Source organism: Panthera onca, chromosome A2 (assembly GCF_046562875.1).
Source record: "Panthera onca isolate mPanOnc1 chromosome A2, mPanOnc1 haplotype 2, whole genome shotgun sequence".
Taxonomy (NCBI): Eukaryota; Metazoa; Chordata; class Mammalia; order Carnivora; family Felidae; genus Panthera; species Panthera onca.
Window position 1 is genome coordinate 53,190,258 of NC_138340.1, and position 16,126 is coordinate 53,206,383.

Sequence of the window (16,126 nt, forward strand, 5' to 3'; positions counted from 1 at the left end):
CTGAGAAAGTTGGAGTCAGGCACACCAAGGTGAGGACCTGCCTTATAGGAAGCGCGCTCGCTCTCTCTCTCTCTCTCTCTCTCTGCCCTTCTCCTAGGAGCCCAGGGCAAGCTCCATGCCACTATTAGATATGAGCTCAGACATCACTATCTTAGAGGGTCCTCCCTGACTATCCACCGTTACGGTGGCCTTCATCTTGAGTTATTTTCTTCTCTTCATTGCACTTACCACTCTCTGAAATGACCTTACTGCTTCTTTACTGTCTGGCTCTACCTAAGAGAACATGAACTCCTTGAGGAGTCTCACTCACATCATGCTCACCAGTGTATACCCAGGACCTGGGGCAGTGTGTGCCACATGGAAGGCACACTGGAAATGTCTGTTGAACAAACAGGCTTGTTGTGTGAGGTTTCAATGATGGAATAAATGATCAACTTTTCTATAGAACTAACCTCCCCTCAACCCACCTACCTACTCATCTATCTACTTACCCACCTACCTATCTGTGTCTGGTATAGCACTGCTATACTGCTGTATAATAATTATTATAAAAGAAGCAAAAACAGAGAATGATACTGTTATGAGTCAGCAAGTACTCACTGAACACCCAATACCTGTTTCACAGTACAGGAGAAGAGAAGGGTATAAATCACGGCCCTTCCAGGAGACAAAGCAAAAGTCAGCTGAAGACTGATTGCAGCTTGAATGCTAACTTAAAGTCTGCTCATAGGTGCAGGCAGTTATGTCATTTGATAAACTTCTTTAGTCAATGCTCAGAATGTATAGGAACTCCTAGAATCCAGCCAACACTCTGCTGATGTTGATCATGGGGAGAAAATGGAAGAGCAGCAGTGGTGTGGGCAAAGCAGAAATCAGCTCTGCACCTCTCCCACCAAGTTAGCCCTTCAAAAAAGGCTCTGGGTCCATCTTTCTTCACAGGGGGGCATGGGGGCCCCCTTTGCCCACATGTGGCTTGCAGGCCCATTCATCCTGGTACTTAGCCGCACCAGCCTTTGCTCCTCCACTTTCTGCCGAAAGGCAGGGCTGCTGCCACGTGGGGCTGGAAGCAACCAAGATGGAGGTTTTGTCACTTCCTTTCTCCCCAGTATTGCAACTGCAGCTGTAGTCCTGCAAGCTGCCTTTCAGGGAAAAAAAAAGACTGAAGAACAGGCCTTAGTGGTCTCTTTCAGCATTAGATTTCCATGAAATCTTATCTGTACAGGGAGTCAGAAAATGAGTAAACTGCTTTTGCAGTGTTTTGAGCATAGTTCCTTGACTCACACTTAAAAGCTGGGAAAGAAGACATTTATTTAAGACAGTGGTTTTCAAACTATTTTAAAAGTAGCAGACTACTCTTTTGTAAATGAAGTTTTACATGGATCCTTACTACAATAAACAGGAAGGGGGACTCCCCTCAGGTTGTGGCCAGGTCAGGGGCTAGGGGCCAGGGGCTTTATTTTCTCAGCTTTCCCCTTCCCCTCTGAAGGGGGCCCTTGACATATCTGAGGAACACAACTGGTTTAAGGAGAAAGGGAAAGGAAGTTAAGATTGATAAAGAAAGTATTGAATGGGAAAGAAGGGAAAGCTTTTCCTTAATGTGCAAGGAGAGGTGGAGCTGGAAAGTCACCACTTTGTAACCATCATAGTAAAGACTGGTTCAAGCAAGAATCATCACTGAATGCTTAATCTAGGAAGGAAAGTTTGACAGGAAGCAGAATATATTCATGATCTTCAAATGTCTCCCCATGGATTGCTTAGAAGAGAGAAAACTCTGCTTATCAGGGCACAAACATCACTGGTCTGAGACTTCAAAATGTGAATATCATGAAAGACAAAAAAAGGCTAAGGAAGTGTTTCAGATTAAAAGATAAAAGAGAGAGGACATCTTAATAAATGTGATCCCTGACTGGATCATGTACTTGAGGGGGGAAAAAACACTAAAAAGGACATCACTGTGACCAGCAATAACATATGGACTATGGATCCTCAATTTGATAAAAGTACTGTATTGGTGATAAACTTCCTGAATTTGGTAACTGTACTGTGGTTATGTAAGAGAACATCCTTGTTCTTGGGAAACATATACTGAAGCATTTGGCCTGACAGGGACAGGATATGAATGACCTACTCTCAAATAGTTCAGAAAAAAAAACATAATACAGTATTTGCAGATACAGAGAGAGCAGTGGTTTTCCGAGTGGGATCCATAGAGGTGCAATGGCATCATCCACTTTCCAGAAATACAAATTCTTAGGTTCCACCCTCCAGACCTACCAAAGCAGCTGTGTGTGGGTGGGCCCAGGAGTCTGTTTTTACAAGCCCTCCAGGGGATTCTGATGCACACTAGAGTCAGAAAACCACTGGTACAAAGAGAATGACAACACAAATGTGGTGAAACATTAAAATTGGCAAATCTGGGGAAAGGGTATATGGGAGTTTTTTATATCATTGAAACTCTTCTGTCAGTTTGAAATTGTTTCAAAATGAAAATGAACAGTAACAACAACAGCAACATTACCCTGGAGTGATCTATATACAGATGTGGGAAGGAGAGACCTTGGAGGCAAATCATGGGGTTCCTGCAGGAACGTGCACGGGAAGTGATGGGATCCAGGACGAAGGGTGCCATGCCTCCTGTGTAGCGTGAGGAGTGGAATGTTGGTCTGCACAACAAATCTCCTTGCAGAAAACGTGAGCACCAGATCTACTAACCTGAATAAGACAGTCCAGCAATCTCTATAAAGAGGTCCTCTTCAGAAAAGCTTTCGGGTAGCATGAGGAAAGCCGTGGTCACAGCACTCTTCAGATTTTTATCAAGGGCTGACCTAAGAGCAACATTCTCATTCATTGCTATGATTTTCACCTGCAAAAAAGCATAACATTCAGAAGAAAAATTGCAGGAGTAGAGTATTGCTCAAGCTACGGGTTTACACATGCACTGGAGCTGTCCCAAACCCTTAGCCCAAAAGATCTTAGAAGATTAGGCCAGCCAACACAAAATAATTGCTATTCTAATAAGCAATCCCAGAGGCTTGCATTTGATGCTAAACCAAAGATACCAGATACAAGAAAGAAAAGAAAGAAAAATTTCTCTCAAATGAATAAACTCTCCATGGGTTTTGAAAAAGAAGTCAGTATAAAAGGAATGAATGTCCTTCGGGAAATTTTGTATTTTACAATTTTATAGTCTCAGTCTTCTTTACTTAATTTCATGGTAGAGAAAGGCATTTAACTCCTTTATTTAGAACTCACCTTTGTTCTTATCCATATATAACCTAAGCACTTCATCCTTTATTTTGAACTTCACTAAGGAAAAAGGAAAGAAAATTAGCTACAGTAGAAGCAGATGGCTTTGGGGATAGGTATGGGTTCAGGTCTAGGGATTTACTAGCTGTATGAATTTGGGCAAATTATTTAACTTCTCTGAACTTAAGTCCTCATCTACAACATGAGGATAAATACGCAGCAAAGAATTGTTTCAAAGATCGAATGAAATGATAAATGCAAACTATCTCATGTACTAGTGACTGACTTGGTCAATAAAAAGGATTTTTCTTCTGAATACACCCACCAGAAGCTGCTCTCTTTGACTTCCACCAAGTCCATTAAACTACACATTGGTCCAGTCTGTTCTGAGATTCTCTGTTTTGAAGACTGCACTGTAAAGTCAAGAAAATGTGTTCAACAAGGCTATGATGGCGGGGGGCTGGGGATGGTATCTAGGACAGGGATGCCCAGGTTTGGGGTACTCACAGGTGTGAAAACATTAAAAAGTATGGGAACTGATGATATTGGTTGGCCAGCTTTTTTAAAATAAATAAATAAATAAATAAATAAATAAATAAAAGGAATATTGGGGGGGGGGAGAGAAAGAAAATGTGTTCAAGACCCAGCTCCACCTCTTACTAGCTCTGTGACTATGGCCATAATCCCTTATCAGTAAAATGGGGTTAATAACAGAACCAAATTGATAAGGTTGTTGGTTAGATCATGAGATACTGCATATGGACCCATAGCTTCCTTCTGGGTCTTTCTTGCGGCATGATTCAAGAGCTTCTCTGGGCGAGGGGTTGTCACCTTTAATAAGCACCAGAATCTCTTGGGAGAGCTTGTGAAAATGCATATTATTAGGTCCACCCCCAGAGTTTCTGATTCAGTGGGCCTGGGTCAGGCCTGAAAATGTACATTTCTAACAAGTCCCCAGTAATGTTAATGCTGCTGGTCCAGGAACCACATTTTGAGAACCACTGCTCTCAAGTACATTCTTAGAAGCAGAAATGCCAAGTTGCTCTTCGGAGTGGCTGTGCCAATTTACACTCCCAGCATGATCCATAAACCATCAGGCTGCTTCTGATTTTCTTAACAAGGAAGGGGTCTAGAAGTCCCTAATAAAGACTCTCACACGAGCGAAATGGATTCGCTTTCCGTACACAATGTGGCGCTGTCACCAAATCTTCCCCCATTCTAGAGAACAGGGCTTAAGTTGCCTTTTATTTGTCAAAGGAAGATGATTTCGGAGAAAAATTAAGATGGCACATAAAAGACATACACTATGAGAAACTCTGAAGTTTTATTGGATGGCAAGGATAAAGGAGGGATGTCTGTCTCAAAATAGAGTTTCTTTTTTTAATTGTAAAAAACAGCATTATGAAACATAACTATTTTATAAACTTAAGAACCTCACTTCTGTCTTTCACCTTTTGTCCCTACTTTTTTTCTAAGGGCATATTTATAACATCCAAACGTCTCAAATGGTAGGTAAGCCACTTTATTCACTACTACCAACTCCTCCCTTGTAATTACAGCACTTAATAGCCCTTAATTAAGCCTTTCAGCACTTGGGTGAGTTTAGCATTACTGCAATCATCTGCAGAAAGTAAAACGAAGGTGCAGTCCAGTAGCCTGACTTGCCCAAGGTTGCATAATGAGTCGATGGCAAAAAATCAGGGTAACACCCTTATACTTGGCAAATCCTGCTCTAAATATTTTGAATTATTCTCATGCATTTAGTTAGGGATCTGTTCTGGTTAACTTTTTTTTTTTTTTTTTTTTTTTTGGTGCTGGTTAATTTATCTTGAAAAGATGATTAAAAGCTATGTTAGGGTGCTGTAATAACACCTATATTTATTCCTTGAATAACTTTCATGAACTTTGTATTCCATATAGAATCATGGATCTAGAAGGGGAACCTCCTTATCTTACTAATGGGAAGACTGAGGCCCGGAGGCTAAAAGACTCCCCCTTGAGAAGCACCCCAAGAGAGGAGGTAGGTCCCCGATTTATCCAGAGCTCTTTCTACAACCCTGTGACACAGGTTTACTTCCAAAACCCTATTTGTCATCCTCATTCATCAGGTCCTGCTCAATAATTCTTCATCCTCTCTCTTTTTGGTGGCTTTTACAGAAAATAAAAACAGAGGTTATTCTGAGATGCTAACCAATCACAGATGCAAAGAGTAACTTTGGGGAAAACGTTCCTATTCAAAGCAATACACTTGTTCTCTAAGAAAGCTGTTCTACTTAGGTTGTAGAAAAGCAGTCTGTTTGCTATTTAAGGTTAAGAGAGTAAAAATAAAAGCATCCTTACTCAAAGGAAAAATGTCAATTCAGAAGACTCTACTACTGTGCTGATCTGGCTCTCCAGTGTAAGGTGACCTAGGAACTTGTCTCAGCAGCACTGTTATTTCTGGTTCAGAGTGAAAAGCCAGCGAACTCTTGGGACGCTGCCAGAGAGGCCTGGGAAAAAAAGAAAGTCCTCAGATTTGTGAATAGCTGTTTGTATCTTACTGGGAATGCCCCGACCTGAACCACACAGATAGCATTAGCACTACTGCCAAGGAGAAAAATCTTTACTGGGAAGAGGAAGGGGCAATGCTTGAAGGGACTTTCAAAAGTCCAACTCGGAGAGATTTGTGACTACCTTTCAAAACAGAAAAAAAAGAGAGTCACATGTGGTTTTCTCTAGAATACGGTCACAGGGAGACAGTCCTTGAATTGCAAAAAGTGAAGTTACAGTTCACAAGGAACACAGCCCTACCTAGTGTTCAAACACTCAACCAAATGACACTTCTCACAGAAGTTTCCCATTCCAAATGACCAGAAAGACTAATTTTTCTAAATGGTTACTGCTTGAGGACTAAGAAGAAACACTGAACATTCGAGCTAGTTGAAACCTTATTATACGCCTGTTGGACTGCGGGCTTTTCCAGAGTCAGCAATGTGGTGTTATTATTTTTTTTATTCCTTTAGCAACCACAGAGAAAAAACTTAGTTGTCTGAATAAGTATATTAATGGCTCAAATTTTGCATTTCAAAGGCTAGGGACGCAAACATTTGCTCACAACTGGGCAGAGCCCAAACCAGTAAGTCAGGTTTTCCAACTCTCTTTCAGGGATCTTTAATACCACTGGGAATTTTCTATCTGCAAAAAGCAAATCAATAAATTTACAATATGGTAATAATTGCAAAACTGTGAATATACTAAAAACCACTGAACTGAACACTTTAAATGGATGAACTGTATGATATATGAATTATAGGTCAATAATTTGTTATAAAAAAGCTATATTACTAGCAAAATATTGACATTGTATGTCAATGTGAATGTCTTAAAAATTCAAGCCAAATTATCTAAACATAGATATACAAAAACCCAGACTTAGGTTAAATAAATTAGGGGAATGACTTAATTTTACTTTAGAGTTCTTTTGACCTAAGAAAGGATTGGCCACAAGATTCTGTTAAATACTTTAAATTTCATATTTCATAGAAATATGATTTGGGAAATGACTCAGAAACTTAAAGCTGCCCTAGAAATAAAAATAGTTCATCTCCTCAGTTACAAGGTAAGTTAATGATAAAGTATAATAGAAATTTAATTTACACTCAATTTTTTTCCAGAAATGTCCATCTTTTTATATTTATTTCTTTTATATATATATTTTCAGAGAGAGAACGCACACAAGTGGGGGAGAGGGATGGGGGGGGAGGGGGGGGAGAGGGGGAGAGGGGGAGAGGGGGAGAGAGAGAGAGAGAATGAGAATCTTAAGCAGGCTCCAGGCTCAACACAGAACTTGTTGTTGGGCTCAGTCCCACAACTCTGGGATCATGACCTGAGGAGAAATCAAGAGCCATTCATTCAACTGACTCAGCCACCCAGGCGTTCCTATATTTCTTTTTTTATTATTATTAATAAACTTTATTTTTTATAGCAGTTTTAGAGTTATAGAAAAACTGACTGGAAAGTACAGTGAATTCCCACATACCCTCTGTATATTCCTTTTAAAGACATGAACTGAGAAATTCTATTTGCAATATGGAAGACAATTTTAGAGCTTTAGACAATATCATTTAACATAAATACTTCTTTGAAAATACATAAAAGCAAAGAATTCGCACTCATATTCTCACAATTCTAAGATCTTCAATTATTTTTTTTTTGTCCACAATGCTATCAACCCTCTTTTTATCAGATTTGTTCAAGTTTCATTACTATTTGCTGCCACCTAGTGGCAAAAATCATTGGTTTAAAGATAGTTATCACCGAATTCTCTGGTTAGCAGTGATTTCTAGGTGATAGGGAAGCTGCTAATGGGTGAAAGTTAATTTGCCCATTTATAATTTTTGATTTTATTTTTTACCATGTGTTATTTTCAAGTGATTCTTAAGATAGCCTAGTTTTCTTGAGTTAGAAACTTAATAAGCCTGAAGAATAGTCATCATTCTTGATAACATTTTCTTTTTCAAGTTAGATGAGAAATGCAATTTTTATCAAGATGGGTGTAGCAGCTACTACTTGTCTTGAGTTGCTGGTTTTATTTTACCAGGATATGTGACATTTAGATGAAATCTGAGGTCATTTCCAGGGCTTAAATTCTGAGATTTCACGGTGTTTCATTTTCTAAAGCTTATTTAAAAAAAAAATGGAAATATTGTAAGCACAAATCATAGTACAGAGCATAATACAACATTTTCACATTCAGTATCTCACTTTATCTCAAAATAACTGAGATAGGCAAGGACAGAGAAAGTAAAGATCATTTCCTGAGTATCTACTAAGTGCCAGACATTTTCTTTCTTTTTTTTTTTTTTTTTTTTACAAATGTTTATTTATTTTTGAAAGAGAGAGAGATAGAGTGCAAGTGGAGGAGGGGCAGAGAGAGAGGGAGCCACAGAATCCAAAGCAGGCTCCAGGCTCTGAGCTGTCAGCACAGAGCCCGAAGTGGGGCTCAAACTCACGAACTGCAAGACCATGACCTGAGCCGAAGCTGGACACTTAACCAACTGAGCCACCCAGGCGCCCAGTGCTAGGCATTTTAGATTTAGGCATTTCTCAAATCCCTTTTAAGGTTGGTGTCTGTCAGCCTCATACACAGATGAGGATGTCCCAAGGCTCAGGGAAATTAAGTCATTGGTGCAGGGTCACATAGCTGGGGAGTGTCAGAGCTGGGATCCAAGCCCTAGATCTGAGTCTAAAATACCCATGTTCTTTCTAGCATTTCCGTTCTGCTTCTACTAGTCACTGCCTTCGTGAGGCAGGCAGGACAAGCACTGTATTTATCCTAGATAAATTACCTGAGGTTCAAAAAGATCAAACAAGTTTCCCAAGTTCACATAAACAGCTAATAAGTGGCATGAATGAATAAGACCCAAGGCTTCTAATTCCACTTGCATTACTCATCAGACTACACATTTTGTAAATTAAAAAAGAAAAAATGGAAAGAAAATTAACATATACAAATTTTCAATTACATCTATTTGTTCAATTATTTTACTGATTATCCAGCTTTACTAGATTGTCTTTATTAGTTATGCAGCTTAGAAATGCGAAATTCATCTACATAAATATGAAGTTATTTCAGTAAGCTTATTGTTTCTGGACTTAAATGTTTTTAGTGAAGTGCACAAGTTTAAAGGGAACAGCTTGACAAATTTTCATACATAGACTTACCCATGTAACTATTGCCCTGATCAAGTGGTTCTGGATGTTCTAATGAGCTGCACTATTAAATTCTAAGCCCAGAAGAAAGGCAAGAGAATTGTGACTGCCCATATATATCAAGAGAGATTTTTATGGCACAACCAAGTGAGCTAAGGTTGTATAAATCTTTTAATTTTTGCCGTAAATGACAAAAAAGGGAGCAGCGTATTCCCTCTTATGGGAAACATTTGAGAACAATCCATGTACCCTGTTGTGGGGCCTGAGACTCTCTAACAGCACAAAAATCATTACTTGCTGTGACATTAGCAACTGTGACTATGTCACACAGTTCTTAAACTATGAAAAGACTCCTTCATGGAAAATAGGCTATATATCAGCAAAAAAAGAAGAAATGTAATATGTAAATACATGTCAAAAGTTCAAGTCCTTTCCACTTTTTTCCTATGCCCAGGGGGAAGCCTTCCCCCCATAGCCTCCTCTAGTAGAATCCCAAATGAGGGAAGGACTTATTGCAGGATCTCACCACTGGCCTGAGGAGAGTAAGAAAGGGGATCAGAATCTACTCCCCTCTGAATGACTACCTGGTTTATTCCTTTATTCAACAAATGGTTGCTGAACGCTTACTGTGTGCCAGGCATTGTCCCAGGCACTGATGGGATACGTCAGTGGACAAAAACTGCCCTGTGGCACTTACATTCCGAAATGGTGATCTGGGTCATGCTGATAGAGGCTCTATTGAGGCACTGAGCACCTCTTCTGCCATCCAAAGGTACTGCCATCTATAGGTACTGACTCTGAGGCTGATCCATTCAGACAACTGGACTATCTTTAGAGAGCGGGCAGGGGTAGTGTGGGTAATATCTGGATATTGTTTGGCACTGAATTCTATAGGGACTTAAAGGAATCTGAAATGCATTTTTGTTTCTTGGAGTTCCATCTCAATGCAATCACAAAGATGAAAGCAGGGTTAGGTTCAGAGAGGAGAGACATCCTTAACTGTGGCAGCCAATAAAACACTTGCTCACCGGTTTCTGGAGTCGTCCAGCAATGTATAAATTATTCCAGTTGAGGAGATCTTCAATCAAAATACTAGTGCTAATGACCCCATATTTGATAAGCTGGAAAAGAAGAGAAATGGGCATCAAGGAGGGCAAAATACCATACTATTGCTTTTGCAAATGCAAAACCTAAGGTAATAAATTTCTGAGCAGAGTAGCACCTAGATTTCCAAAGCCATTTAAAATCTACCTTGTGAAAACACAAAATCTGTCACAAAGGATTAGTTTCCAAGACTGATCTGTCCCCTCAGTGATGTGAGGTGAAGTGACCACTATCTTTACTCAGGCTCTTGTGATGTTAAAGGCACAACGGCTCTTAGGTGCTGTCTAGTACATATTGGTCCTCCCTGGATTGGAAATAAAAACCGAGTCTGTACCACAGACAGTGTGAGAAGCCAAGATATAGTTCATGGTTCTCATCTGAGAAATAAGAAACCTAATAAATGGCATAACCATGGTAGCAGTGTAAAAACTAGGTCCCTGAATTTCAGTCTGGGCTTCCAACATTCATTTCATCACAGAATACGAGACATTTTCTTCAGAAGTTTTCACCAAATTCCTTTACATAGTGAACTTCCCTTTTGCTACTGAGTATTTCAAACACTTTTGTAATTACAAAGCTACATCTCCAAAAATTAAACCTCTTTATCAGAGCTAAACACATGGAATTATGGCCAAGCTCATTTCAAAAGCAATTTGTACAAACCCTAAATGTAGTTGTTCCAGGTTACAAAATCCCATTTGCTTCAATGAATAACTTCAGACTCACTTTGCTAAACTTCAGTATCCAAACAGCCTTCTCAGGCTACGAATATCTAAAAAGTAGCTAAAGAATTTCAATTAAAAAGTACAGTCTCTTTGGCATATAATTATGCCCCAACATTTGGTTACTGGAGCTTGTAATATTGTTTGAAACCACTAATTAGAGATAGGCTCAGCATAATACTAATTATGGAGAAAGAACAAAGCTATGTGTTTGGCATGACTGAAGCAGACGTGAAAAGCTGCACCGAGCAACAATCTCCCCTCCAATCTGGCTGCAATACTGCAGAAAAAGCCCTTCTTGCTGCAGGCATGTAACAGCTGGGAGGTAATGGAAACACCACTGACCTGAAAGTCACTAACTGTCACTAACGAGTTGCATGACCTTATGAAAGCCATGTTCACTCTCTGAACCTTCATCTTTTCAACTGCAAAATACAGGTGGAGCAGGATTAGACCTCAACCAGAAAAGTATACATCTAGCCCAGAGGCTATGCAGACATCACCAATCATAGTGCCCATACCCGCCAAGATCAGACAGGTCTTCAAAATCCTTCTCAGGTCAATACTCCAACCTCCTGCCCTTCAAAGTGTGATCCATTGACCAGCAGCATCAGCATCACTTGGGAGCTTGTCAAAAAATGCAGAATCTCAGGCTCCATTCCAGACCAAGTGAGTCATAATCTGCACTTCAAGGAGATCCTCAGGGATGATTTATGGGCATATCAAAGCAGGATTGATCTAAGCAATCAGCAGCATGAAGCACAACTGGCATAGCTGGCGGAACCTGTATGTCAACAGTAGCCCAGCTAATCTCTGGGAGGGATGTGACATAGTCCCCCATTGGTCCTCTCAGGCTGCGGTCCTGCCCAGGTCTTGGGAGCTCTCTTAGAGACTGGACCCCTTCATGTGAAAGACCCTTTGGCAGGGTTCCTGCTGTCAGACAACACTCTGCTGGGATCTGTGCATCTTATCTGCACAGATAGGGCTGCAGATAGGGGTGAGACGGGGTGCATCCTCAAATTCTACCCACTTGCTGGCACCAGGAGGTTCCTATCATGTGGCACCACATTCTCCCAATTACCCTCTTCACTTCCAACTTCTTCCTGGGAGTATCTGCCCCTCCATATAGATAAGACTAATCTTCACGCTCATCCTTAATGGGCCTGCCTATTCCTCCCACTGACCAAACTAGCGGTTCTCAAAGTGTTTCCCAGACCAGCAGCATCAGCATCATTTGGAAGTTTGTTTGAAATGCAAATCCTCGTTACTAAGACAGTAATCTTAAAAGTTCTTACCATAAGAAAAAAAAATGTAACTATGTGTGGTGATGAATGTTAGCTAAATTTATTATGGTAATCATCCTGCAATACACACATATCAAATTATTACATTGTACACCTAAAACTAACACAATGCTATATAACTATATCTCAATAGAAAAAATACAGGGACACCTGGGTGGCTCAGTCGGTTAAGCCTCCGACTTTGGCTCAGGTCATGATCTTGCGGTTCATGAGTTGGAGCCCTGCATTGGGCTCTGTACTGACGGCTCAGAGCCTGGAGCCTGCTTCAGATTCTCTGTCTCCCTCTCTCTCTGCCCCTCCCCTACTCCCTCTCTCAAAAATAAACATTAAAAATTTTTTTAAAAAAAGAAAAGAAGAAAAGAAAAATACAAATTCTCAAGCCTTACCCCAGACCTACTGAATCAGAAACTCTGGAGATGGGGAACTGCAATCTGTGTGTCCAAGAGGCACCCTAGTGGGTCTGATGCTCATTAAAATTTGAGAACCACTGGCCAAAGGCAAAACTTAAAGACAGTTACTCTCAACCACCTTTATCCAGCAGGAATGCGAACAGTTCCTAATTGCAAGAACATATATATTCAGCTGGTATTCTAATATTTAATTTAATAACCACCCAAGTTACAACAAAGGTCCGAAGTCACTTACCCTACCATCACACATGATCAATGGATTATAGTAGACTCCAGCGCCATAGTTATTCTGTACAGTGGTGATAATCTTGGGCCCCAAAACTTTTAGGAAAGAGTAATGATTCCAATTTTTTTTCAGGTTCTTTGAATGCCATGCAACAGGGTCATCTACTGTGAAAACAAAGTCCAGCATGGCATTCTGGGAATGAAGAAAAGAGAATGATTTTAGTTTTGATTCCTAGAAAGGCACCTAAATAGAGCGGAAAGCTCCAACATTCTACGCCATTATGAGTAATAAAATAGAAGACCTGAAGCTGTCAGCAAAAATGTAAGCAAGTCTCTGGTACCAATTTGAGCTTGTTTTCATCAATACACATAGTAACAGCAGTACTGACCTGCCCAACATGTACTCTTCCAAATACTTTGAATTATATGCACCATAATTCATTCTATCTTCAAAATAATCTTGCAAGATAGGTACTGTTATCATCCTAATTTTAGAGAAAAAGAAACCAAGGCACAGAGTAAGTTCCATGCCTGTGGACACAAAGCTAGTGAGTGGCAGACACAGTCTGGTTACAAATTCTTTGTGCTGAACCTTATGCCACCTGGCCTTTCATCTAAATGTGTCCCACTCTTCTTCCGGATCAAACAACACAGTATGGCAAAGCTCTGTAAAATATTATAGAAAGGGAAATAAGTTATTTTAATTCTTAGCCATTCACCAACCACTCACTGAGCACCTACAAGGAGCTCTGATAGATCTTGGGGTAGAGATTAAAAAAAGTCTACTGGGGAGAAGAGATGAATTATCACTAAATGAACTTGACAGAGGAATGCAAAATGTACTAATTTCACTTAGAGTGGGGTCAGAACAGGAAGCAGAAATCTTGCTATAAAATCATATTCTTCAAGACTCTGATAAATCTGAGTCCTGAAGAATGTGCAAGAATTAAGCAGGCTTGGTGGAAATATTAGAAGGATGGGGAAGGGAAGGGGGTCCTGTTAAAGGAAAGCATTCTTGTAGATATGAGAGCTGGCCATGTTCCTGATGCTGCATTGAGTTTGATGTGGCTGGAATAGAACACAAGCAGGGGGTGGTGATGAGACCAGAGACGGGAGGCTGGTTGCCAGGCTAAAAAAATTTCCTACAGAAGAGCTCCTTGGAGGGTAGACAGACTAAAGGCCGGGGAAACCACACAGGCGGTTAATTGCAAAATTCCCAGTGAGAAATGAAAAAGATACTAAGTAAGGCACTGAGGGTAGGGACTGATCTGAAACTTCCTGTTGGAATCTATAAAACTTGTTATCTTGTAGGGAATGAGGGTGAGGGAAAGGGAAGAAAGGGCCTGTTCTTGGAGGAAATTCCAGGTCCACTCAAAGGAAAATCTTCATGCAAAAATGAAGAAGTGGCTGTTGAATCAGGAGGCTAAGGCCTGCTCTAAGTTTTTCAAAATGTAATCCACAAACCACTGGTGAAACTGAAGATCTGGGGTGGACATGTTTTTTAAAAATGTATAATTATGTTAATACAGGTTAGAAAAAATAACTAGCCTATAATAATCTATAGAATTTCCTACAATCTATAATTTTTCACATATTGTCAATTTAAAGCAAAATATCACTTAAATACAGTATAGTTGGGAAAAAGGAAACCCAAGCAACAGCATAGATGGCTCCACCAGGAAGTGAACAAACTTTAACCTAAGGACAGATTACAGCCAGGTGTCCAAATCCAAGAGGGGCCCTATCACAATCTGCACACTTCTTTTTCCTTAGTTTATTAAAGAAGACAGTGAATTGTTAGGCTGTGCATGAACTGCCGCAAGTAAAAATCCAGTTCACCAGACAACATCTCTATTTAGACTCCATTTCCTTTTATGTTAATTCAGCAAAAGCTCTAAAGCCTTAGCGGAGAGAGTCATTAACAGCCCCATTTAAATGAAAATATTTGCCTGCCACTTCTCTGCAAGGTCTTGAATCTTGTCTCCACCTTGAAAGCAAACTTTTTTCCATTTTATTTACGGCGGTGGGGGGGTGGGGTGGGGGAGGATGGGGAGGGACTGCAACACAAGGAACACCGTACCCTCACTACTGTTGCGCTCAGCCAACTTTGAAGAGTAACAACTCATAGTCCTAAATAGACTCTTGTTAAATGTTCTGAGCATTGGTAAATATACTGGTCACTCACTAACTTTTGCTGATAACTTCCCTGAGTCTGCCCTGGCCCTTCAGCTTCCTGAAGTCAAGAGGCTCATTTTGTATTTTTTCCCACAGCGATACATGTGACTTTCAAATTTGGCTGCGTTATCAGAATCAGCAGGGTATTTTTTAAAATATCTGAAGCCCAGGTCTGAGCCTACACCAAGTAAATCAGAATCTCCGCAAGTGGAACCCAGGCATCAGCATTTTAAAGTTTCTCGGAAAACTCCAATGTTCTGCCAAGGCTGAGTACGCTGAACCAGCACCAGGCAAATATTTCCTTCCTTCCATCTTGCCTCTGCATCAGCTTTCCCCTCCCCATAACTGCATCTCCTGTTCTAGACCGGAGATAAGTGGGCTCCTACTTATCCTCCAAAATTCAGCTCATGATGTCATTATACCAGGAACACTTTCCCACAGTTTGCACTTTGCTAGCTGATATGTGGAGTGCTCGTAGTAGAGGCAGCTCTAGGGCTCTGGAGGGATCCAAGGCAAAAGGCACCTCGTGAGAGGAGGCCGATTCCCGACGTGGGGCCTGCCCCGGGGCCAGGCTCACCTTCTGGTCTGAACTGGGCCCCACCTGGCGGTACACCCCGGAGCCGTAGGCGAAAGCCAGGCTCAGCTCCTCGGGGAAGTGAGACAGGATCTTGCGGAAGGCCACCCCCGAGCTCTGCAGCGCCTGAAGCGCCATGGGTTCGGGGCTCAGAGACACGGCCCTTGGAGGGGCAGAGCAGGGCGGAGGGCGGGGGGGGGCAGATACCGGGGCAGGCAGTTAAGGGTGGGGAGTTGGAAGCAGCAGAAGACTGCAGCCGGGGGTGGGAAGTGGAGGGACAGGCGAGGGCTCAGGGCTACAGGCCAGCCCCAGCCCAGGACCGAGAAGAGCCGGAGGGTGGTCCAGGTGGTCGGCGGTCAGGCCTGCGCAGCTGCCAAACCCGACCACGCCTCTCGCCAGCACACGCGCTTCAAAGGCGCAAGAGATGACGCTCTTCCGCGGGTGGGGACGCGAGGGCTCCGCGGAGACCCCTGGTGGTCGGAGGAGCGCACTGCAGGCTAGTCGCCTAGGCAAGTGACTTGGAAAGACGGGTGCGGGAGAGTGTCAGCTACTTGAACTGCTTTTGAGCCTTAAGAATCCGTGTTTGTTCTCATCTCAAACACATTTCAATAAATGGCTATAAAATCATGCATGTGTATTGAAGGATATTTTTAATGAGGTGAAATTCACACAACT

The 16,126-nt window shown here is 41.4% G+C and overlaps 1 protein-coding gene across 6 annotated transcripts in view; it reads right to left on the minus strand.

Annotated features, from left to right (window-relative positions):
• The window catches only part of TAMM41 (TAM41 mitochondrial translocator assembly and maintenance homolog), a 49,260-nt gene extending 33,399 nt beyond the window's left edge, over window positions 1-15,861 (minus strand). The window contains exons 1-4 of one of the 6 annotated variants that reach the window (XR_009609845.3): window positions 15,401-15,860; window positions 12,713-12,895; window positions 9,966-10,058; window positions 2,713-2,863 (exon numbers count right to left, since the gene is read on the minus strand). Coding sequence is in view for 5 of the 6 variants with exons in the window: in XM_060631786.3 (XP_060487769.3) it covers window positions 2,713-2,863; window positions 9,966-10,058; window positions 12,713-12,895; window positions 15,401-15,589 (616 nt within the window). In the remaining variant the exon portion in view is untranslated. Of the gene's footprint in view, window positions 1-2,712; window positions 2,864-3,252; window positions 3,337-5,586; window positions 5,736-9,965; window positions 10,059-12,712; window positions 12,896-15,400 lie in introns of those variants that run through there. The other 5 variants (XM_060631786.3, XM_060631783.3, XM_060631785.3 and 2 more) reach the window with 5 other exon arrangements.
• Window positions 15,862-16,126: the final 265 nt, after the last annotated feature.